Consider the following 23,742-nt stretch of genomic DNA (forward strand, 5'->3'; position numbering starts at 1 on the left):
TGTGAAAGAGTCATATTTTCCAAATTATATTTTCTAATAGGAAGAATAGATCATAAATCTAACAAGGAAAAAGTTGCTTACCCGAATTCTAAGTGCTAATCGTCAAACCTCCGCTAAACAGCTCTCCTCCACGGGAAATCTTACACTTTATTTCTCACTTTAATTAACGTGATTGATAATAACCACTTTTTAAGAACCTAAGGGATTTTTTTTCCCTTAGACATGACCACTTTATTAACTGGAGATGGGATGCCCTTGTTTTTAATTACACCTATTTTTCAAACCTCCTGTTGTGTTTGAAGTATCATCTGGTTTTGCCTTAACTCCTTAAATTGTATAGATTTATCTGTTTAGTTAATACGAAATCCAAATAGCCCAAGCTAAACTTAGTGCAATATCTTATTTTGTCTTTTGTATAGGTCATATGAATTCATAAAATTATTTATGTCTCTGTTATAGAATAAAGGTTAATATATGTTAGTTGAATTGTTTTGTCCTTTCGGATTTGGAAATATATATTTTACATGATTTATTCTCTCTCTCTCACCAACCCTTCCTCGCTCCTGTCCTTCCTACCTTTCTCTCATTTCTTTGTCTTGGAGTTGAAGAAAAGCTTTCTGAATTTTTAGAGAATGTACTCTGAATTGGCATAGGAAATCTTTACTATGTTTAATTTGTCCGGATCCAGTGAGCTTGGCAAAAGAGGATCAATGAATTTAGGAAACTCTCCTTTCAGAAGGACTTACTGTTGGGAAGTTAAGTTTTAAAAGCTCCCCTAAAGCATCATGAAGGGCTCAGGGAAAGAATGAGTGGTGCTGCGTATAAAGACCAATATTTTCAAACTAAAGACTCTGGGGAAAAATTCTGCCCTTTTCTCAACATTAAAGGACAAACAGAAGATGGCCCATTTCTTTTTAGGAGGAACTATAATTATAGATGTCTCATGTGGAGATTTCCATGCTCAACTTCCTGGTTGGTTGTCAATTAAAACAATTTTGGGAGCCCCCCTTTTGCAGTTTGTGGCATCGAGGAAGCTGTTGCAGGATTCTGTGGGAGGAAACATGCAGGCAGGTCTTCCAGTATAGCTGTGATTAATCACCAAGTCAAAATATTCATTCATCACAGGAAAACTGTCTGCTCCAAGAAAACGAAACTGAAGGAAATAAGGAGCTTAAACATAGGACCTCCCCGATTCCAAGTGCTTTTGGGGGCTTCTGGTGATCCTGGATTCTGTTAGAGCCTGATTATCTAGTTAAAATTTTGTTTTAATTCTTTCTTTTCTTTGTTTTTTTTGGACTTAAGGCTGTTTTCCCCATTCTTTTTGGTTTCTAGAAACCTGGATAGCTGAACGTCTTCTTTTGGTTTTTACTTTTTTAGCAAGTTACTTTTTTGATTCTTAGAATAAACAGCTTCAACCAATATTGCTTAAATTATCCTTATAATGTGTTACATGCTTTGCTAGGTACTGAGTTTATAGAAGTGGTTACATCTGCCCTTTTTAGATCTCCCTAGACAGCAAACACAGCCAGAATCTTCATAAGGAGCAATAGAGGTCGAAAAGTATGGTTCTACTTCGCCTTCTGACTGAGGGTACTGGGCTTTACCAATCTACATTTACCATCCAAACCATCTGTCTCCAGAATGATGGTAATCCATTGGTCCCCCAATTGGTTGACCTAATGACCAGAGAGAAGTAATGAAAACAAGGAGAGGTGATAGCATGTGAGAGCTGTTCACATTCAGAGCTGTGGAGCTCAAGTTGAATTCTTGTGGTTTTCTTTGGTAGGGAGGGAGGTGGGGTTTCAGAAGTTGGTTTCTAAATAGGTTACTCTGTCCCCTCTAATACAGGCCTACCTTTAATCTGGGTTTCAAATGGCATAGAATCAAAAATATATGTATATATTTTTTGTGGCTTTTGGTCTTCTCTGACCTTTCTCGGAAAACAACTTCTCTGTGAATTTGATCCTGAAGTTCTCCTATGTCATCTTCTCAAACTAAGAAGATGTGTAAGAATCACTGGGGGAATCTTGATAAAATGTAGATTCTAGTGCAGTAGGTCTGGAAGGGGACCCGAGCGTGTGCATTTTTAACAAGCCCCCAGATGGTGTCAGTGCTGCTGGCCTGGGTATCACACTTTGAATGGCGAGACCTTCCATCACAAAGTGTGGTCTGTGGACCGGTAGCGTCCATATCATGGGGGCTTGTTAGAAACCCAGGTGGGGTTTAGACTCACCCCAGACCTACTGAGTCAGAATCTGTATCTTTAACAAGATCTTCTGCCCCTCCCATCCCCATGGTTCTCAGGCACGGTACAGTTTACGAAGCTCTGTCTTCAAGTAAAACCCACAGACCACCTGCATCAGAATCACCTGCTAGGCTTCTGCCAGGTGTAACAAATCCCCTAGGTGATTCTTACTACCTCAGTACGTCCCGGGGCGGGGCGTGTTCTTTGCAGTGACCCCGGAGTCCAAGTACTCTCATGATCCTTCCTGTTTTAAACTCGGGGAGCCCAAGGCAGTGAGCACGAGACCTTCATGCAGGTAAGCACGAGACTCTCGCGCTGGGATGAGAAAAGGCTGGAGGGAGTGTTGGCCGTTTTGTGCAGAGGAAGGGCTACAGGAAGACCTCACCTCCAGGAAAGACGTGAGAGACCTGGTGTGAAGATGAAGGTAGGTCACCCACAGAAAGTGGCGTCCTGTGAAGAAAGAAAACCCTTAGTGACAGTCCTTATTTTGTCAGCATTTGTTCTGAAATAAAGATGTAGCTACATCTTGCTTTTCTTTGTGACTGAAGTGATCCTTCTCCAGGGATTGTAGGGTCTCTGTCTAAGTATACTTGGCATTTGGCTTCAGAAGACATTGTTCAACTTAATAAAGTGTGTGTGTTTGTGTGTGTGTGTGTGAGAGAGAGAGAGAGAGAGAGAGAATGAGAATGGGAGAATATATTCAGAAGGATCCATGATGCCAGCAATTTCCAGTAGACTAGAAAGTACGTTTAAAATTCATTCAAGGGCAGAAGGCTTTCTCAACAATTTTTAGGTCCAATTGGTGATATTTATAATGAGAAAATATATTGTCATAGGTACTGAACTAAGGAAGTCTTTATTTCCCATGGAGTTACCTTGAGAACATAAATTTTGACCCTCTGACTTTCCAGGAACTGGAATTTTTGACGGAACCTCAGAGGGCATCAGTTTGCTAGCTCCCTGGGAGGATGGGGAGCTCTGACAAGTAACTGTTGTGGCTGAGAGTTAAGGGTAGAGAAATGGACTTTGTGTCTCTCCTGTTGGTTTTTTTCTGTTGTTGTTGTTGTGGGTTTTTTTTTGTTTGCTTGTTTCGGTTTGTTGTGTTATCACGTTTCAGCTTGGATGTCAAGGTACAATCAGTAACGGGAAGAAAATGCAGGGAAATTAATGCAGGCTGAGTCGCTATTTTCACATTACGTTTTTTTCTTCAGGACAGGAGGAAAACGTGGCTTAAAATGACCTGTGCATTCAGTGGTTTTCTTTCCTAGCCTTCCAGAGAGAAGGGAGTTAAACAAGCAAGAGCAGGCCTGGGGCCCATTTCTGGGGGCGGGGGAGTACATTGACCAAGCATTCAGTGAGGCTGAAGATCATTAAGTTGGAAACAAGTTCTGGTGGGTGTGGAAATGGCTGACCCACGGCAAGGATAAGGCTTTATCTTCCTGGTTAGGGCGTCACCACCCAGGAAAGAGGGCTGTTGCCACTGGCCAAGGAATTTAAGGAATGCATCTCCACTGAATACTCAGGTCAGAAAATACCTGTAGCCCCCCCCCCCAAGTGATACAACAAAAGTTTTTCTTTATTTTATACTCTGTAGCCCACTGTTTTGACTGGACAGTTATCCTGTTTAGCCAACAACAATGGCCAACCCCCGTGATTCCGCTCTCAGGATGGGGTTAGGGGGGTTCGATCGTGTTCCGTGTTTACACAAATGGACCCAGCTTCCCTTGTCAGTTGTGTACGGCTGTTTTCTTCTCAGTTCCTTTGCTATTTGGAAACACATCTGCAGTCATGAGTGCTTCATTTAAAATAGCTTGGCTTTCACTTTGAGTGTGAACGTTTTTTTTTAACACTCAGTGAAAAGGTGTCATGCTTTTTGCCCCCCACATAAAAAAACGGAGCAACTCCAGGCATAAGAAGCATTTGGTCAAAGAGGTAATGTACAAGGATAAAAACAAATTCAGCCAAAACCTGAGAAAATGCGAATGATAAAATTTCACTGCTCTCTGACATGACGGTCAAATGGAAAGGAGTAAAATCAATCCTGGTTTCTGTTCAAGTGTTGTGTTTTTCCTTCTCTCTCTCTCTCTCTCTCTCTCTCTCTCTCTCTCAGTGTTGAGGCCAGTTCTCTGCAGGTAAAATGATGCTGTTTCATAAGCAGAGATTTCAACTCCCCTTCATTAGCGTGACTTTATGAACCACGAGCCCTGTTGGAAAGTGTGCTAGGTTCTGCCCTTCCGTTTCTTGGCTAGCCTGATTGGAGGAGTAGTGCTGCTGGAATAGTCTGGTAACTTCTCTCGGGGGAGAGGAACAGCCCACATTTCAGTAATTCAAGGAAGCTGTTTCCAGGCTTGGAAGGAAGCCACGTCCAGCTCTCTCTCCTCAGGACCGGAGGCCTCTGGAGGCTTCAAGATTTAGGAACAACTTCAGAAGCACCTGGGGCTGGTCTCTGGGGAGCTGGGACTTTGCAATATTTTATAAGTATCCATAAAGGGGACTGTGGAATCTATAAGAGCCATTAAAAAGTCCTAGTTTGCAAGATTGCCTTTTCTCTGATTGAATTGGTTGTTTAAAAACTAAAGAAAAACATACCAGGTCCTCCTTTACTACCAGAAGTTGGCACAATGCCATGGTCGAGGTTGGCAAGAATCACAAAGTCATCCATGATTTTCTGAGAGTTAGAGGCCAAGTTTGTTAAGAAGGAAATAAGGCAGGAGCCTTCTCTTGGGGTTTGGGCACATCCATTTTTTACTGAATAAACAATCACACACTTACTGTGCACCTACCGCGTGCCCCATGTTCTGTAAACTTTACCATTCCTACAAGTTGCAAACCTCTTTGTGAATGCTGCTTCACTTTCTGGGTGGAAATCCTGCAATCTGGAAAGCAGAGTGTGGTGTTAGTGTTTACTGAGCCCAACAGTCTGGGAGTTTTGAAACAGCAGCCTGCTGTAAGTGACCTCCTTGTTGCTTTCGCCATAATGTTCTTTCAAGGTCAAGCCTTGTTAAAATGATGAATGATACAGGGCTGCCACGTCCAGTTGTGAAGGTTGTACACTGCACTATTCCAGGGGTGTGCCATGTCTGTCATAGACATCATAGAATTATTTATTTCTGTAATTTTCTAGCAGAAGGCAGTAAACAGTATTCTGACAAGCATATTACGACAACGTTCTGATGGAAGTATCTTTAGTAAAAAATTCCTTTTCCTACTTTGCACAAAAGTGCCTCAAAGGTTAGTGGTAGCCTGAAGAGAAGAGAGAGGCTTGCTTTCCTAAATCCTGCCTATCATGTCTTGTTTCTAAAGAATGTCTTTGGTTATGAGAAGATGGGGCATGAGGCCTGCGCACTACTGGGTCTGTGTTAGATGGTTCAGCGCCCTTCAACACTCACCTGTTTAGAGCTCAGGTGTCTGGTCCGATTCAGTCTGTGAAACGTCCCCATTGACCCTGGAGCTGGAAGGTGAAGGAAACTTTCTCCCTAAGAGTCAGCCCGCTTCTTGTGAACCAGTGAATACGGCTTCCTGAAAAGCTTCGCAGGTTGAACGTAAATCTATACATTTATGTTTCCGAGAAAGACAATTCTTGAAAAATCTTCTGTAACTCAACTGTATTTCTGCCTCTAAGACCCCCCCGGCGCCCCCACCCCCACACACATTTGGACTGGCTGGTAGGAAATTTCTCCTCGGTTTTTCTTTTCGCCAGCCCCTCCTGCCACGGATCCGGATAGTAGTTCTGAGGTCTGATGACTTGCGGGTGGGGAGAGCCTCCTCGGTCACGGGTTCAAGTTGATTATGGCTGAGGTGCTGAAAGTCTTACAGGCGATCTGCTTTCTGCCGCACATTTCTCTCGAGGAAATGAGTAAAAGGCAAGCTGCCTGCTTGAAAGGCGGGGGAGGGGAAGGGGTGAGCAGGAGAATTTCCCTTCGTCCAAATAGTCTCCCATGTCACTGGCTCGTCACCACCCAAGCAGCTGCGTGCCGGGTGCAGGCGGTCCCAGCCGTGTTTCAGGTGACTGTGCACCTGCGTCCCCGACCTCCTGACCCATTCCTAAGCTTTGAGACTCACAGCCATGCTTCCTGCCATGTGCACACCCATCTAGTCTTCCTGCTGAGTCTGGACTCCCAGAACCGACCTGATGAGGGGTTAAGTCACCTTGGAGAAGCTGCCTTTCCAAAACCAGTTCCTATGGTGCATCCGAAAGGACTTCCTCACAGTCCAAAGGGAACCTAATTTCTGGGAGAATCTGGCTCATGCTAGGCTGGGGAGAATTAGCTTTGTCTTCCCCAGCGGATGTTCGGTCTCCGTCACTTGGACGAAGCTGCCGGGAGGGCTAGGGAGACTTTCCAGGACCTGCTTCCAGCATATTCATGAGCAGTTGTGCTGCCCTGTGGCTTTGAAGGTTCTTGGAAAGTGGGGTGGAGTGAAGGATCCCCCGCTTCACCCCCATGTGACCTTGGGCAAGTGGGTGGTCCTATCTGCCTTGCCTACGAAGGGGTTCAACACACTCTTCAGTTGTTCTTGAACTTCCTTGTGCACAAGAAGCCCCTGGGATGCGTGTTTAAGATGTTATAATATCGTCCCCCGTCCCCAGGATTTCTGGTTCCATAAGCTTTGGGGAAGACCCAGGAAATCTGCATAGTTGACCAGCATCACAGGGGATTCTGATGCTGTTGTTTCGGTACTGCCTGTTACTTATTATTTAAATAAAAACGCACACCGAGGCTTTACAGGCAATAAAGTGCTGCGCTAATGTGAAGAAGATTGTTCCTGGTACTATGGTTAGGAATGACCATCCTTGCACTGTCCGTTGTCTTTTCGATGCAGCCGCTAAGTTGGAGCCAAATAGATGAGTCTCAGAGTGTGAGGTCGCCCTTTAAATTCCCACCTGAAAAGTCAAATCTGTTGGAATAATTTTCACGATGGTTTATTTTTTTCCTCCTTATGTTTTCTGAATTATCAAATCAACGCGTGTTTGCTTAAAAAAATTGCGAACGATGCTGCCGTGTGTACGGTGGAAAAAGAAGGATCATTCTCATTCTCCCTGCCAACTCCACAAGCATCTCTGACTTACAGGGGCCCATACGATGGGCATTGGAGCCCACAAATCTGTTCTGAGTTTCAGTTTCTCCCGGTGACTCCAATAATCATCAGCTAGATATTAGAGATGCCCTGGAGAGACTTTGCAGATATTGCCATTATTCAGTCCCAAACAAGAAGTGGACTTTAACCCATCTTTCTATTTAAAATTCATGAAAATATCTACCCTAAATTCCAGATAGGATTCATTAAAAACTTGTCACAGTGCTGTCAACAAAAGCCTCTTGGTGCTGACGTAGCTCCTGATGTGTGGGGACCAGGGAGGGCTGCTTAGTTCTGCAGCTTTGGGAGATCAGCCAGACGCCTTTCTCCCCAGCACGTCTCCAGGTGTGAGTGATAGGAAAGAGGGACGTCTTGTTAACAGTTCCCAGCCTTCAGCCCCGGAGAACAGACTGAATGGAGATCCCGAGAGAGAGCGCCCAACCTCTTGGCTTCCTACACGGTGGAAACTCGTGCTGAATATGTACAGGCCTTAAATTGCTCTGAGGGTAGCCGAGAAGGCTGCTCTGGGGTGCCAGTGGTTAATGCTGGCAATATACAGCGCTGCTGACTGTGAAGGGTGAGTGTCACAGGGGCTTCTCCTGGCATGATTCTGGAGATCCCTGCTGTGCAACAGACGAAATTAGGCAAACCTCTTGACAGGCAGAGTCCCGCTGTCTCCTGCAGGTTACTCTGTCCTACTTTGCTGCCTGTGTGAAGCCTTGAGCTCTGCAAAGCTGTGGCTGAAGACTCAGGATGCTCGGAGAACCCAGAAAAGCATTGAGAACAACCAAGCCAGTCAACTCGTTTTGCAACACTTTCTCATCACAAAAGGAACGCCTGCTCCTGGCAGTGAATTTTAGAGGATTCAGAGAACCAACAGGAACAAAAATTCTAGACCCAATCTTGCCACCCGGAGATAGTCACCGTTAATATTGTAGACGTGTGTGCGTGTGCGTGTGCGCGCGCGCGCGCTCATGCGCACGCATGCGCATGTCTGTGTGTGCATTCCTTTTTTTAATTTTACTTTTTAAATTTTATTTTTTATTGAAGTAAGAGTTGATTTACAATGCATTCCTTTTTTTACAAACAAAATTAGTCATTGTCTTCTTTGGGAAAATCTGTTCATCTCCTCTGCCCATTTTTTAATTGGGTTGTTTGTTTTTTTTGTTGTTGAGTTGTACGAGTTCTTTATATATTTTGGACATTAACCCCTTATCAGATATGTGATTTGAAAATATCTTCTAAATACTGTATGATTTCACTCATGTGTGGAATAGAAAAAACAAAACAAACAAACAAATACAGGAACATACCAAACCAAACAGAAACAAATGGATAGGTAAAGAGAACAGAGTAGTGGTTTACCAAAGGGGAAGGGAGGGACTGTGTAAAATGGGTAAAGGAGATCAACTGTATGGTGATGGAAACTACATTTTTGTCGGTGAGCATGCTCTAGGGCATACAGAAGTGGAAATATAATGCACATGTGAAGCTTATGTAATGTTAGAAACCATGTTGGAAACTCAATAAGAATAAATTTCAAAAAATTTAAAAACTGTATCTTTTCGGTCTGTAACTTTCATATTTTCATTCTTTTTAGTGTAACTTTGCATTTTTTGGTTATTTTGAGGCAATAAAAACTTACAAAATTTGCACATACAGGACTGAATTCTTTTTTCCTGAACTATTTGAGGGTGTCTCCCCTTACCCACAGATACTTCAGTACGTATTTCTTACAAAAGAGGATGTTCTTCTACCTAGCTATAGTACAAGCATAAAAATCAGGAAATCAGCTAGTAACTCTCAGATTCTGTTCAAGTTTCACCAGTTGCCCCAACAGTGTCCCTTATAGTGAAAGGTTCTAGGTCAAAGTTATATGTTGCATTCTGTTGCCGTGTTCCTTCGGTCTCCTTTAGTTCAGGACATGGCCTCAGCTTGTGACTGACTCTTGTGACCTGCACACTTTTGAGAACGACAGTCCAGTGTTTTATTCTGTAGCATGTCCCTCACTTCGGGTTTGTCTGATGTCTCCTCATGATTGGATCAGGTTAAGCATCTTCACTAGAGATACCCCAGAAGTGAAGCTGCCTTGCATCCTAGCAGTTAACACGTGATTTGACTTTGTCCCATCACTGATAAGGTTCCCTCTGATTGTTATATTATGGTGGGGTCTGCCAGGTGTGTCCACTGTAGTTACTCTTTTCCCCATTGGAATTGAGAGGTATTTTATAGGGAGGAATTTTGAGACTGTGTAAATACCCCATTTATCACCGGACTGTTTGTCTGCCTGTCTGTCTGTTTGTACCTGTGTGGACTCCTGGTTTCCTACTTTAGTCATCGGGTTATAATCCATCACTATCATTATTAACTTAAATGCTCAAACTGTCCTCAGTGTGGTCAGAGGGAGCCCTTTCTGTTTGGCTTCATTTTTTAAAAAAACATATTTCTGTCATTTTTTGAGCACATACTTACATAAAAAGATGTTGCAGGGTCTTGTACTTTTTCTTCTCCAGCACAGGAAACAGCCCTTTCTCCAAAGCTCTGGTTTCTTTTAGTGGATATTGGTACTTAGAAGCCGAAGTCTGGGTGCTAGGTTTGCTCATTGCTGGTGTTTCTCCTCCTAAACGTTCTCAATGGACAAACTGGGGAATGTATGTGGGTACAACACACACACGAATCTATCCATCTGTCTATTCATTCACATATCTATCAAAATCTATGAGTTTATTCCAATAACCTCTAATTCCAGTCCAACGACACAAGTTCACTTTGATTTTCTCCATTTCCATATTTGTACCTTACTTCTCAGAAAGTGAAAAACCAGGCTCACATCATTCTTAATTTACTTACTGATCAGTCCCCCTGTACAGAACTGATTCTGGTTTCTACCGTTGCCTCTCCCCCTGCGTGGATGCCCTCCTTACCTCACTGGGGATCCAACATCTCATGCTGCGCTTCCCTCCTCACCTCCCCTCACCACTGTGGAAGCCTTCCTCACCCCACCTGGACGCCACACCTGGCATGGGGTCGCTTCCCCATTTGAACTCTCTCCTCACCCACTTGGGCTTCAACAGCTCAAGGCAGGTTACCCATCCATATGGATGCCTTCCTCACCCTGCTTGGGCATCAATAGTGCACTGGCCCATTACACACACACACACACACACACACACACACACATATCTATCTTATATATATGCTTCACAACATTTTTCATTGCATGGTTTATTTATCTACTGACTTACATTTTCTCTTGCCTTTCTCTTTTGAAGGTAACTACCATCACTGAGTGACTTTCTCTTGACACTGCAACTAGGGACTCAGTAAATATCCATTGATTGACATACGTGAAAGCCACCTGCCCACCTCCACAGTCATGCTCTTATCATCAGGTGGCCACGGAGAATGAGGTTGCCCATTTAGCATTTGCAGTAGATTTCTTTCATGTGGCAATCATTTTTGCTGCCCACAACATATTTCTGGTTCTTCTCCCTTCCAGGCACAGGGGTGGGCCATATGATAAGTCTGTGGCTAAATGATGTGCCAGTAAAATGAGAGCAGAAGTGATGTGTGTCATTTCAGTGAAGACACTTTCAAAACCCATGTGCAAACTGCTTTCTTCCCATCTCTTTCCTTTGGTGAACGTGGAAGAACAGACTGAAATATCTTCATTAGTCTGAGATCTCAGTCATGATAAACAGAGTCTCCCTGCTGACCTGGGCATGTAGTGAGAGAACAAAATAAACACCTTGTAAGTTAAGTTTTGTTGTCGCTGTTGCATGCCCCAGACTATCCCGATGAAACATTGCTTAGATGGAACAAAATAGATTATGACATCTTACTTCGTATTAACACTTCACTTCTGCTTGCAAGAAATAGTTTGCAGACGAGAAGAGCAGAATTTGGATTGTGACTTTTGTAGGAGAGAGAAGCAAAAGAGCAAGTGTGAACTGACCCCCAGTTTTCTCCAGGCACGAAAATCATTTTAACTAGGCAATGTCATAAAACCCTACAAAATATACACTAGAGACCTGCTCAATGAAGGCAGGTAATGGACTGAATGACCTGCCAAGCCTCTCATTTCCTCCTCTAGTTTCTGTGACTATCAGAATGATGAAGTACAGCCAGTTCATTAAAATCTCTCTTTGAAGGCTGACAAAAGGCTCCTCACATGTCTGTGTCTCTGTCTGTGTCTGAGTGATAAATGCCTAAATCATCCTTCACAAGGCCTAGCTCAGAGGCCAAACCGGCACACCTCATGCCTGGGGCTTATTTGGCCAGCCCCCTGGCTTTGAATCTCGTCTTCTCAGAGTTCTTTAATGTATTTACTTTTTATGTGCCAGACGTTTAAAGGACCTGTAGGGGACAGATGGACACGACAAGGCCTGTCTGATGGTAGGGATGCCTGCTTTAGTAGGGGTGGGGCAGGAAAGTTGTGGCTGAATGAGAAGCTGCTCCAGGACTGTTCCCTGGGCAGCTGGACAGTGCCATAATGTTCTGTCTTTGAGTATCATACCTTTTCTCCAAAATGAAAGATTCCCATTTTCTAATCAATGATTTTCCTCAAGCTTTTTCATCAGACATCTCAGGCAAACTCAGTCAGCAGGGCTGGGTCTTCACCTTTCCCATAGGCTCAGGCATGTATGAGGGGCTGTGGGTAGGCACCAAATAGCAGAACCCTGCTTATCAACTTTGATGTGGTCTTGTTAACATTCAGACTCTTACCCATTCGGTCTAGGGTTGGGCCTGAGATTCCACATCACTAATACGGTCCACTAACTGATACAGATGTTGCTGATTCTTGGACCACACTTTGAGTATAAAAAAAATCAGAGGAGATAGTCCATGCTCTGATGGAGGCCACCATCTTGCAGAGGAGACGAAGAAGAGCCAGAAGATTGGAAATAGAACTGCGTACGTGGAAACAGAAATGGAAGTAAACGCTGTTCTAGGCATTTTTACACACTCTCCTAGGAATCACATTTTAAGTAGGGCTTCTGTAACAGTGACATCACAGCTTGGGTTCTCAGGAAGCGGATGCTGGGACAGTTTGGGTTATAAAGTATTTATGAGAGATCAACATACGGAAAGGAAGGGAGGGGAAGCAGGAATGGGCAGAAGGAAAAGAAACTGAGATGCAGGTCATTAAAGCTTGGGTTACCCCAGTGGGGAGCTCTGGAGCTAATACTACCCTCAGAGTGTCCAGCACTGGGCCAAATGGCTAGGCCCTCTACACACTCATGGCACCTTGCCCAGCTACGAGGAAGGCAGGCAGGCCCCGAAGCAAGGCCAGGCAGGCCCCGAAGGCGTTGGCAGCTGGACTCTGTTGCTGATGCATCCCTGCAGCTGAACGGCAAACACTTCCTGGAGGAAGGGTCTGGGTGGTGCATTTCTATATCCACCACGTTAGAATTGGAAGAGCTCAGGCAGAAGTCTTCCCCCATGATTAGAAACCGAACTATCTGGTGGGTAGCTTTGTGTGGCTGCTTACAGCTGATGAATATAGTGATTGATAAATCAATTTCCAAAGTGGGATTTTCCCACAAGACATGGCTTCTCAATCGTGTAGACTTTGGGGGGATGAAGGCTTCCGTTTATTGGTAGTGAGTAGAGGAGGGACCCAGGCAGGCAGGCCACTTGGAGAATGAGGCCTCCACCTCTGGGGGATTAATCTGGCTGAAGAGACAGCGGCCATCATTATGGCTGTAGCATCTTAGCTAGGGAAGACTAGTGGCTTAAATAAAATCCAGAAAAATAAGGGTGTATATAAGGTCTTCACAGAAAGATAATTCAGAGATTATTGATCTTGGTTTTCTGGAGTTTCTTAGAACTTTAGTCAGATAGCATAGACCTAGTGAGTGGTAACCAGTGATTCATTTTGTGCGATTCAACTTCCGTGGGTCTGTTGTTCAGAATCGCTCAGTGAGATGAGAAGGGAAAGGGTATCCTTTGGAATTTTTTTTTTTTTGCTGTTCTGTGTGACATGTGGGATCTCAGTTCCCCAACCGGGGATCGAACCCATGCCCCCTGCATTGGAAACATGGAGTCTTAACCACTGGACCGCCAGGGAAGTCCCTCCTTTGGACTTTTAATGCTGGGTGATAGAGCTGTCCACAGAGTGGAGGTCAAGCACCTCACGTTAGGCTGCTTATCAACTGACATGGGGGTGATGAACACTTCAGAAGGGTCTTAATTTCCAGGTGTATTAGTCACCTATTGCCACATAACAAATTACCCCAAAACTTAGTGGCTTAAAACAACACATGTTTTTTAATCTGACGGTTTCTGCAGGTCAGGAATCTGAGCGCAGCCCACCTGGCTCAGAGTCTCTCAAGGGGGCAATCATATGTCAGCTGGGTCCGAGGTCTCCTGTGAAGGCTCCACCGGAGAAGAACCCACTTCTAAGCTCACTCATGCGGTTGTTGGAAGGATTCATTTCCTTGCGGGCTGGTGGACTAAAAGCCTCAGTTCATTACTGGCAGTTGGCTTTAGTTCTCTGCCATGTGGGCCTTGCCAACTAGGCAGCTTGCTTCATCAAAGTGCAAGCTGAGATGGCAGTGGAGAGACAGGCCAGCAAGATGAGAGTCACAGTGTTTTACAGTCTGAAATGACACCCCATCTTTTTTGCCACATTCTACTCATTAAAAGCAAGATCCGTAGATCCAGTCTGCCCTTAAGAGATGAGATTACACAAGAGAATACCAGTAGGTGGGGATTATTGGAGGATGTTAATAAAGTTAATAAAGAAAAAAATAATTGATTCATGCAGAAAAATAACTAATAAAAGGAGAGATTTTAGGAAACTGTCTGCATTCAAGGTGAACCATCAAAAGAGAATTCTGATGAATTCAAGGATGTTGGTAACTGACATAATAAAAGTGGTCCTGGGCTTCCCTGGTGGCGCAGTGGTTGAGAGTCTGCCTGCTGATGCGGGGGACGCGGGTTCGAGCCCTGGTCTGGGAGGATCCCGCATGCCGCGGAGCGGCTAGGCCCATGAGCCACAATTACTGAGCCTGCGTGTCTGGAGCCTATGCTCAGCAACAAGAGAGGCCGCGATGGTGAGAGGCCCGCGCACCGCGATGAAGGGTGGCCCCCGCTTGCCGCAACTGGAGAAAGCCCTTGCACAGAAATGAAGACCCAACACAGCCATAAATAAATTAATTAATTAATTAAAAAAAAAAAAAAAAAAAAAGTGGTCCTGAGGGTTAACCAGTTCTGAGACTCCAGGTCAGCAAAGGCATCCTTACCCTTTGGGGATGCTAAGTTTGAACATTAAAACTTAAAGGTTTCCAACTGATAACATGTCATTTAATTTACCAGAACCTCACTCAGGGACGGAACTCGGGATGTTTGGAAGAAATATTTTGATAAGCCATTGGCACCAGGGGTTAAACTCAGGGTAGTCGGTGGCTCGTAAACTGCCGTTGGGCCCTTGCTTCTGCAGGTTATTTTGTTTTGATGGAGGCTAGAATGCAAGTTTGGGTGCAGAGAGGAATTGCTCAGTGTCACACCATGGAAGGAAGTGAGTGCAGTTGCTTACTGGCAGGGAGAACCACCTGAAGAGGGGCTTTGCTGTGGAGAAGGGGGATTGGGGAGAAGAGCCATTTCAAATGTCTCTGCTTTATAAAATCATCAGGAAAATTCTCAATTATTCACCAATGCTTTGTGGAAAAGGAATCCTATGGGGGATGTAAAGAAGAGGATGAGAGGGAAGCTTCTGAGCAATGTTGGATGTTCATAAGATGGAAAGTAGGGGAAATTGAGTGTTTTGCCTCCTAAGTTTTTCATCTGCCCTTTCATTCAACAAATATATATATTGTTAACAAATGAATATAATGTTATTCACCAACCCGCTGAGTGCTGGGCGTGCAGAGATGGACAAGACCAATATCATTAACAAAAGTGTAAATAGACTAAAGGACGTGAAGAAAACGTCTCCGGATTCTCTGATAAGTCATGAGCAGAGGAAGACACGTATCACTGGGGAAAATATCATTAAGGAGCCCTGTGTGTGTGTGTGTGTGTGTGTGTGTGTGTGTGTGTGTGTGTGTGCGCATATTTGTGTGTATACATGTGTGCATATAAGTAACTGGAAGAGTTATTTGTGCTGGAAAATGCTTGATCAAGCACCTGAAGTGGCCTATTCTGAAGCCGTAGTTTGGGGGCCCAAGATGAACCCATACGAATGGGTGAGGGCTGTGGAAGGTGCCTTCGGATGTACCCCGTCCTCTGCCCAGAATTCGTGGGTGTTGTTTCCTGGACCTCAGCTGGCAAGTGAGGTAATGAGATGCCTCAGTTCACTGCTGCTGCCTCAAGTGTTTGTACAACCCAGCGTTGACTTTTCGCCCCCCTTCTCCAGAAGACCGAAGTCATACATTTTTAATTGGAGTTTTTCAGCCAAAGAACAAACTGGCTTGCTGCCCAACTTATGGGTGAAGATGTCGAGAGAGAAACCTTCACCTTCTGTCCTGCTGGCAGCAAATGAAAACAAACCTCTTTTCTCCCTCTCTCAGCTGCTCTCTCTCCTCCACGGGCAGACTCTATTTAAAGCACTGACTCCTTCCCAGATTTGAAGCCAAGGGGTAGAAATAGTCTGGCGTAGACTCTTTGTCTTTCTCTGGCAATGTAGGCTGGGACTGCGGGTAGAACTTTATGTTTTCCTCCCCACTACTTCCCAGCTCCTTTCCCCGGCAAATTCAGCTTAAAAGTCTGTTGTTCTTATTCTGTGTGTGTGTGTGTGTGTGTATGTGTGTGTGCGTGTGTATGTGTGTATGTGTGTGTGAGTTGGGGGGTGTTAAGGCTCCCCCAAAGCAATAAGCATCATTTAAAACCATAGTTGATAACATTTATTTTTAATTCTTTGAAGTCTTTAAAAGAAAATAAAGCCTGCAACCTCTACAATACCCCCATAGGGACAATCTTTATTTGGCTCAGTTTGGTAATTCAATTGTGATAGGTAAAGTTGTGCAGTCATAGCAAAAGAGAGAGAAGAAAAAAAAAAAAAAAAAAGGAGGGAGGAAAAAAGCCTGCCAGCAGCTGTCATCTATCTTGTGAAAAGTAAAAAGTGCTTACCCGTGTCCAGATAGTAAATCCTACCTGCTTTATTAAATAAATGTAGTATTTCACTCAGGGAAGGAGACCTTTGGAATATCTGGAAAATCTTGCAGGCTTTGAAATGGAATAAAGATTGATTTATGTGGAGGTTCTCTTGTATGTTTTTCTTTCCCCTGACACAAAGAATGGTAACCGAGACACAAGATTCATTTTAAAAGACCAAGAGAAAGAGTTGGGTATTGGGCATTTGGATGTTTTATTTTTCTTTCTTTAGAAAAGAAGGATCATAGGGTTTATTGGAGAACCAGAAGTGTATATGGTTTGGGCATTGCGATGTATATCAAGGGTCTGGCTGGAGGCTGTCACATAGAAGGTGTTCAAAATGGTAGCTTTTGTGTAATTAAGGATTTGCATCCGCGGTTTTGACTTTGTTTTGTTTTGTGCCTTGCCTTGAACCAAAGGTAATTTAAGTCTACCCTATTGGTCAGGATCGTTTCAACAGCAAATGATAGAAACCCCAAATCAAACTGGTCTAATTAAAAAAAAAAGTTGGCTCAAGAAACTGAAAAGTTCATAGGGTAATGGCCTCAGGTATGGCTGGATCCAGGTTCTTAAATAGTAGTCATGGGATTCTTTCTCTATCTCTTGGCTCTAATTGAGTATTATCGGCTTGATTCTAGTAGGCCTCTCTCTTGTGGTGGCCCCAAACAATTTCAGGCATCCATCTTTGCACCTTCACTGGTTCATCCCCTGCAGGGAAAGAGAGCTTCTCCTTTAAGGAGCACGCACAGAGTTTAGGGATTCACTTTAGCTGGATCAGCTGTGCTCATGAACACAGCTTGAACAAATCGTCACGGCTAGTGGGATGGGATTATGTTGACTGGCACAGTTCCCCTCCTCCCAGCTATAGGGGGGAGTCAGCCCTGCCTAACTTCATGGACTGAGAGTGAGGGAGGGGGGCTGTCCAAGGAAAATGGGGTGTGATTACCCCAAAAGGGAGATGAAAGCAATAGAGATCAACTTCAGTGGCTGAAATAAGTTCTGGAAACTTAACTTCATCTGTCCCCTTCTTTTGCCACTTTCCACCTTTTCTTTGCTGTTTCTCTTTCTTCATGTATTTAATAACTATATGAAGGCTTTCCATATATCAGTTCCCATAGTTGTACCAGAAATACAACAGACTATTTCAGAAACTGACATTCCCTCAGTGATTTCATAACTGAATACATGTTTAGTGAATACTTGCTATACCCACACTTTCACCTCTTTGGGCTGAGCCCAATATTAGGCACAGGTGGAAGAGAGGAAGGGAGAAAAGAATGACTTAAACTTTGCCTCTTGGAAGGGAAATAATGAACATGTAATTTTTTTTTTGGCCGCACTGCGTGGCATGCGGGATCTCAGTTCCTGACCAAGGATTGGACCTGCGTCCCCTGCACTGGAAGTGTGGAGTCTTAACCACTGGACCACCAGGGAAGTCCCAATAATCATGCAATTAAGAACACTGATGTACTTACTGCATATCAGACCTTGTGCTAAGCACGTTGTGTGTATTAGTTTTAATTATCACATAACCCTATGGAGTGGGCACTATTATTGTGCCCATTTCTCAGATGAGGAGGCTGAGGCACACAGAGTGTGAGTTACTTGTACAAATTTACCCAGCTGGTAAGTAATAGTCCAGGATTCCAACTACCCCAACCACCACTCTGTACTATTTTTATGTTGGGGTCACATTATGTGGCCTCAATATTACAGCACTGAGTGATATGTCATCCCTTCCAAAGTGTGGAGCACTGATCCCCCCAGAGAAGACCAAGGCCAGCACAGGCCAGGCAGGTGACATGTAGATGGGAGGAAAAGGCTGGACACCAGAAAAGCAGGGATCTCTTAGCCTCTATCATTTTCTCCCCCCCTCCCCCACCACTAGAGGCATGGCCACAGAGAAATATTTCTCACTGTAATAAAAACAGCAGAACAAGCACCATGATAAATGGAAGTGGACCTTTAACTTTGGCTAGTGATGGAGAGATATTGAGGAGTGCTGTAGATTGGGGCAAACTTGGCCTTCATGCCATCTCAGCGGAGCAGCTGCCATGTAGGAAGGTGAGATTTCTATTGTCAGGGCATCTGATTTTTTTTGGAGAAATATTAAAAATATGGATTTATTTTTTGGTAAAACCCCTTGATTTGTAAATGTGGGTATCTAATTCAAAAAATTACAAAACTCTTGTGGGACAAATGAAACCTACCTGTGAGGCTGCCATCTTGAGATTTCTGGACCAGAAGCTTCTTAAAGATAGAGTTCTGTAGCCACATAAATTAGGGGCACCATAGGTGCTGCACCTAACCTTGCAGATTTATAAAATGCACTAGCAACTGCAATGATTTGAGGTGTCCTCAATAAACACACCTTCGATTTGATGTAACTTTGCATTGCTTCAACATGGTAAACCACAGATCCCTCCCTGGCCTCACTGCACCTCTTCAGCATCCTAGGGACTTGTGTTGTCTGGACCAGTGTCTATTGGTGGCCCCGTGTCAGGATCCAGAGAGGGCACCATTCAGACATGGCCTCCTCCTCCCCAAGTATGATTCCCCCTTCCTGCTAGATATCAAGGGATTTCTTTGGTCTTACAGTTGTCCTGAGGGCATTTGGGGGACATGGCCTCCTGGAGTCCAGACACTCATTTGACACGTGCTCTGGCTGCAGTGTTTTCAGCAGCCAGGGCACAGTTTCTCCTGATTGGACAGTCAGCTGGTCCCCGCTGGCGGTGTGATGAGAGCCGCCTCTCGTGGGCTGGTGGCTGGCCAGATCCCATAGCTTCTCTCCATCAGCTTCTTCAGCATTTCCTGGGTGGTGGCCCTACCCTTGGACCTGGCATTCTGGCTTCCTCGGCATCTTCTCTTGGCCTCTCTCTGCTTGCATCACCCCCTTTATCCCTCCACATCAAAGAGCCCCGCCTCTCAGGACTAGAGGCAAGTGACCAGGTGGTTAGGGCACATGCGTAAGGAGGCTCTCGTTCCCAGAGCTGACCCGGGGCTTGCACGGCCAGGAGAGGGAGCTCCTCTTTCAATTCGCACCCTACGTACCTCTCTCGCCTCAGCTCACCCAGACCCTGTGTCTTTCTTTCCCCTCATAATGGCACTGCAGAGCCCACCAGGAACGGCTTTGACTACCCATTAAACCTGGACTTCTAATCATTAACAATAAATAGCTTTTTCTTGAGGCCAGGCAGAATTCAGTCTGAAGAAAATACCGTAGTCTGATATGTCTCTTCCCTTCAGTTTTCATTCTGTCCCGGAGAAGGAAAGCAGCGTGGGCTAAAATTCTTTACTGCAGTTAAAAACAGATAAAAATTTTCTTTAAATCAAAACATGTGCATTTATATCCTCCTGTACTTGCGTTGTGAGTCACTGTTGAAATGGTCGAAAACATGGGATTTGGAGTCACATGCTTGATTGGAATCCCAGCCCAGCCAGTTACTGGCAACATGGCTTTGACAAATTAATTGAACCCCCTGACTGTCGGTTTCTCAGTCTGACTGGCTATATTCACTTTTATAGAGTTGTCGAGGGGGTCAAATTGAATTCGGTGATGTTCATAGAGCATGGCGGATAATACAGTCCCTTGAACACCAAGTACCAATAAACAAGTCTTTCGACGCAACATGTATTTGCTGTGAATCCACACATGGCAGGCTTTGCTCTACGCTCTAGAATCACAGTTGATGCAAGTGTACAGCCAGTCCCCGCCCTGGAGCTGCCCACCGTCTTTTGGGGGGAGAAGGGGGATTAAACTAGCAAGGAGAGAGGTGATCAAGTGTCCTGTAAGGGGAAATACTAATGTCCAGGTGGTATAAGGTGGGATCTCCCATCAAGCCTGGGGAGTTGGGGACAGTTTCATGTTTAATCTGATTCTTAAGGTCTCAGCCAGGAGAAGGGGGAATGGGAGGAGAAAGATGGGAGGAGGGAGTGGTCCAGGCAGAGGGGAGAGGCTGCAATGAGAATCCAGGGAACAGTCCTTGTTGGTTTTTGCCACTTGAACCTGTAGGGATGTTTCTTTTTAGTTTCACTTTAAATAAAACTGCTAATCACAGGTGATTTCCAAGGGTATCTTCTGTTAGGGCCTTTTCAGTGGCACTATTTGACATGAGGTTTTAGAGAAACGGAGTGACATTAGCATATCTGAGAGAAATTCCTTTGGGAGAGAGTTTGGAAAAGTCATTAATATAACAGAGAAGAAGTAAAAGGCATCACTGAGCAATTTCCAATTTCAGATCCCTATTTCTGCTAGCAGTATTTTGACCTTTCTGTTCTATTTATTAAAAAAAAATTAAATTTTTGACTGAATTCAGTCCTTCACAATGGGGAACTCTATTATTGCTGACCTGAGTCAAAGCATAATTCAGTCTTTGGTCCCTTGTTCTCTGCAAGTTGATGTGATAGAAATGCAGAGCTTGCTTCTGCAGCTTCTGTAGATACTCCAAAGATATGCCCCCATGAGCTCCCAAACACCCCAACTCCAAACTGGAATAGTCAGTTAGTAATTGGTGATTCTCCCCACTTTGAAATAACAATAATGGTATTAAGAAGAACTAGCATTTATTGAGTCGATAACCTGCTGTTTGCTTCCAGTCTCTTCTAATCCATTCTCCACTTAGTGTGGGGTAAACGTGACAACAACCCACCTTTGCTCCCATGATCTCCCTGCTTAAAACTCCTCAATGGCGCCCTATTGCTCTTGAGGTCAAGAACAAATTCCTTAATATGGCACAACAGCCTCCTGAACACAGCTTTCCTGCGTCATCTTACACTAATCGCTGTGTCCTAGCCACACTTGCCCTCTTTTCGTTCCTAAAATGGAACGTGCTCCCGTCTGCCTCAGGGCCTTTGCACATACAGTTCCCCTCACTTAGGGTGACCAGCTGTCTCAGTTTGCCAGGACTGAAGGGCTTCCCGTGCTGTGGGATTTCCAGTGCTAAAACCAGGGAAGTCTGGACAAAGCAGGACAAATTAACCTCCCTACCCACAAGGAGAACTCTTTCTTCTGCGTTCCCATCTCTCTTCACTCCAGTTAACTCCTGCTCTTCTTTTAGCTCCCAACTCAAGTGTCACTTCCTCCAGGAAGCCTTTCCTGACTACTTGGGCTAGATTGGAATATGCAGCCTATCAGAACACTATTACTTTTCTCCAAAGCATTTATTTGAGTTTTTAATCTCATGGTCACACAAATAACTTGTAAAATTAAGGTGTGTGTTCTCTGACAAGGGAGAGCTCCAGGAGGATTGGGACAGTCTGAACAGTCCATAGCAGTGAGCAGATACAGCAGCACAGTGCTTAGTACATGCTTGGTGCTCAATTAGTACAAGTACAGTGAATGGGCCCCTGCTGTGAGCTGGATGCAATGCTGTATACCTTACGTAAATTATTTTATCTTAATCCCATTTCATCCCTATGGGATAGATATTGTCATCGTTCCCATATTGTAGATTTGGGAGGTGAGGCTTAGTGAAGTTAACGATGTTTTTATGGCCACCCAGCGGGAAAGTGGTAGACCCTGGATTTGAACCATGCGCTTCTGACTCCAGAGCCTGAAGGACGCTTAACAAAAAGCCGCGTGGTTAATGTTATAATAAAGGCATTGCTTACATATTTTCTGATGCTGCTGTCTACGTTTATGAATGTGTGTGCGTGAGTGCAGCACTCCAGCCTCAGCCCCTCCTGGCTTCCTTGCAGGCCCGTCGGTGACCTGCCTGGGACCCTGCCCGGGAGGAGCGTTTTGGAAATTGCCTCTACTGACCATGGCTGATGCTGTGTAGGCCAGTGTAGACAAGCACTGTCAGAGGTCCCAAGTTAATTTCAGCATCCCAGAGACAAGGGGTGGGGGAAGCTCGTCTTTTGGGCTCCCTGCTGGTGGACAGCCTTGCCTGGCATTCACCGGCAAACTGTCCGTAAGTCTGATGCCAGATCAGTTAGATGAGCAGCAGTGGGACATGACCGTCAGAAGGAGCTGAGTTCACTTATTCCTTCATTCACACAACAGATACTTACTGAGGACCTACTACGTGCAGGACGAGGGCTACAGAAATGATAGAAACAAATGAAAATCCCTGCCCTCATGAAGCTTCTGTTCAAGTGGGGTGATGTCGACAATAAAGAAGAAAATGTTTATCTGAGGCTAAGTGCTATGGAAACGGGAGGGCGGGGGAAGGGGTAGGTTGTACTGAGTGTCTGGGTGGGCGTCTGTGTGTACAGCTTTAATCCGTGTGATCAAGGAAGGCCTCTCTGAGAAGCTAAGGCATGAGCAAAGGCTTGAAGGAGGTCAGGGAGGGAACCACCTGGATATTTGGTGGTTGAGCTCCCCAGGCAGAGGGAATGACGAGTGAAAAGACCCTGAGGTGGGGTTGGAAAGACTGAAGACCAGTAAAGAGACAGTGTGGGTGGAGTGGAGAAAGTAGGGCTGGGGTGGGGATAGCAGGAGGTGCAGATGAGAAGCACCGTATGGGGTGTGGAGGACCAGACCACCTAACACCTTGCCGGACATTGTCACAGTTTTGACCCCTCCTCTGAGGAAGGTGGGAGCTAGGGGTGAATTGGGGGGCAGAGGAGAGATTTGATCAGGTACACTTTGAAAGAAATGGCGGTGAGTCTACGCAATGGGGCTCATCATGCAGCTTTAGAATGAACATGGTAGATTTGTGTGTTGTTGTTGTGTGCTGGTTTGCTTACTTGACCGGTTCATTCATTTTTTGAACAGGTATTTGTGTGCCCACTCTGAGTAAGCCTTGTGCTAGTGGCTGAGGATGAAATGGTAATTGAAGCACATGACAGCCCTGAATTCATGGGGCTTAAAGTGTAGAAGAAGAGCCAGATTAAAGATAAGTAAGCATGGGGACTTCACTGGTGGTCCAGTGGTTAAGACTTCGCCTTCCAGTGCAGGGGGTGCGGGTTCGATCCCTGGTCAGGGAGCTAAGATCCCACATGCCTGGGAGCCAAAAAACTAAAACATAAAAGAGAAGCAATATTGTAACAAATTCAATAAAGACTTTAAAAATGGTCCATATCAAAAAAAAAAAAAAAGATAAGGAGGCATGAAAAACCAACAAAGAAAATAATTCCACTTCTAGGTGTGTACCCCAAATAATTGAAAACAAGTATTCATATAAAAACTTGGACATGAATGTTCATAGCGACACTATTTAAAATAGCCAAAAGGGTGGAAACAACCCAGTTGTCCATCAAGTGAAGAATAGCTAAACAAAATGGGGTATATACATACAATGGAATATTATGCAACAACGTGGATGAACCTTGAAAACATTATGCTAAGTGAAAGAAGCCAGACACAAAAAGCCACATATTGT

At 44.6% G+C, this 23,742-nt stretch overlaps 1 protein-coding gene and 1 long non-coding RNA gene across 2 annotated transcripts in view; both read left to right on the top strand.

Annotated features, from left to right (window-relative positions):
* LOC309644434 (beta-1,3-galactosyl-O-glycosyl-glycoprotein beta-1,6-N-acetylglucosaminyltransferase 7) overlaps positions 1 to 14,514 on the top strand; it is a 400,935-nt gene extending 386,421 nt beyond the window's left edge. The window contains exon 4 of the mRNA XM_082428166.1: positions 14,228 to 14,514. Coding sequence (XP_082284292.1) covers positions 14,228 to 14,310 — 83 coding nt within the window. The 3' untranslated portion in view covers positions 14,311 to 14,514. The remainder of the gene's footprint in view (positions 1 to 14,227) is intronic.
* Positions 14,515 to 15,370: 856 nt separating this feature from the next.
* Positions 15,371 to 23,493, top strand: LOC309644468. Its single transcript, XR_014254447.1, has 2 exons — positions 15,371 to 16,086; positions 16,121 to 23,493. It is a non-coding gene; the product is annotated as an uncharacterized lncRNA (long non-coding RNA).
* The last annotated feature ends 249 nt before the right edge of the window (positions 23,494 to 23,742 follow it).

Source organism: Balaenoptera physalus (assembly GCF_965194825.1).
Source record: "Balaenoptera physalus genome assembly, chromosome: 16".
Taxonomy (NCBI): domain Eukaryota; kingdom Metazoa; phylum Chordata; class Mammalia; order Artiodactyla; family Balaenopteridae; genus Balaenoptera; species Balaenoptera physalus.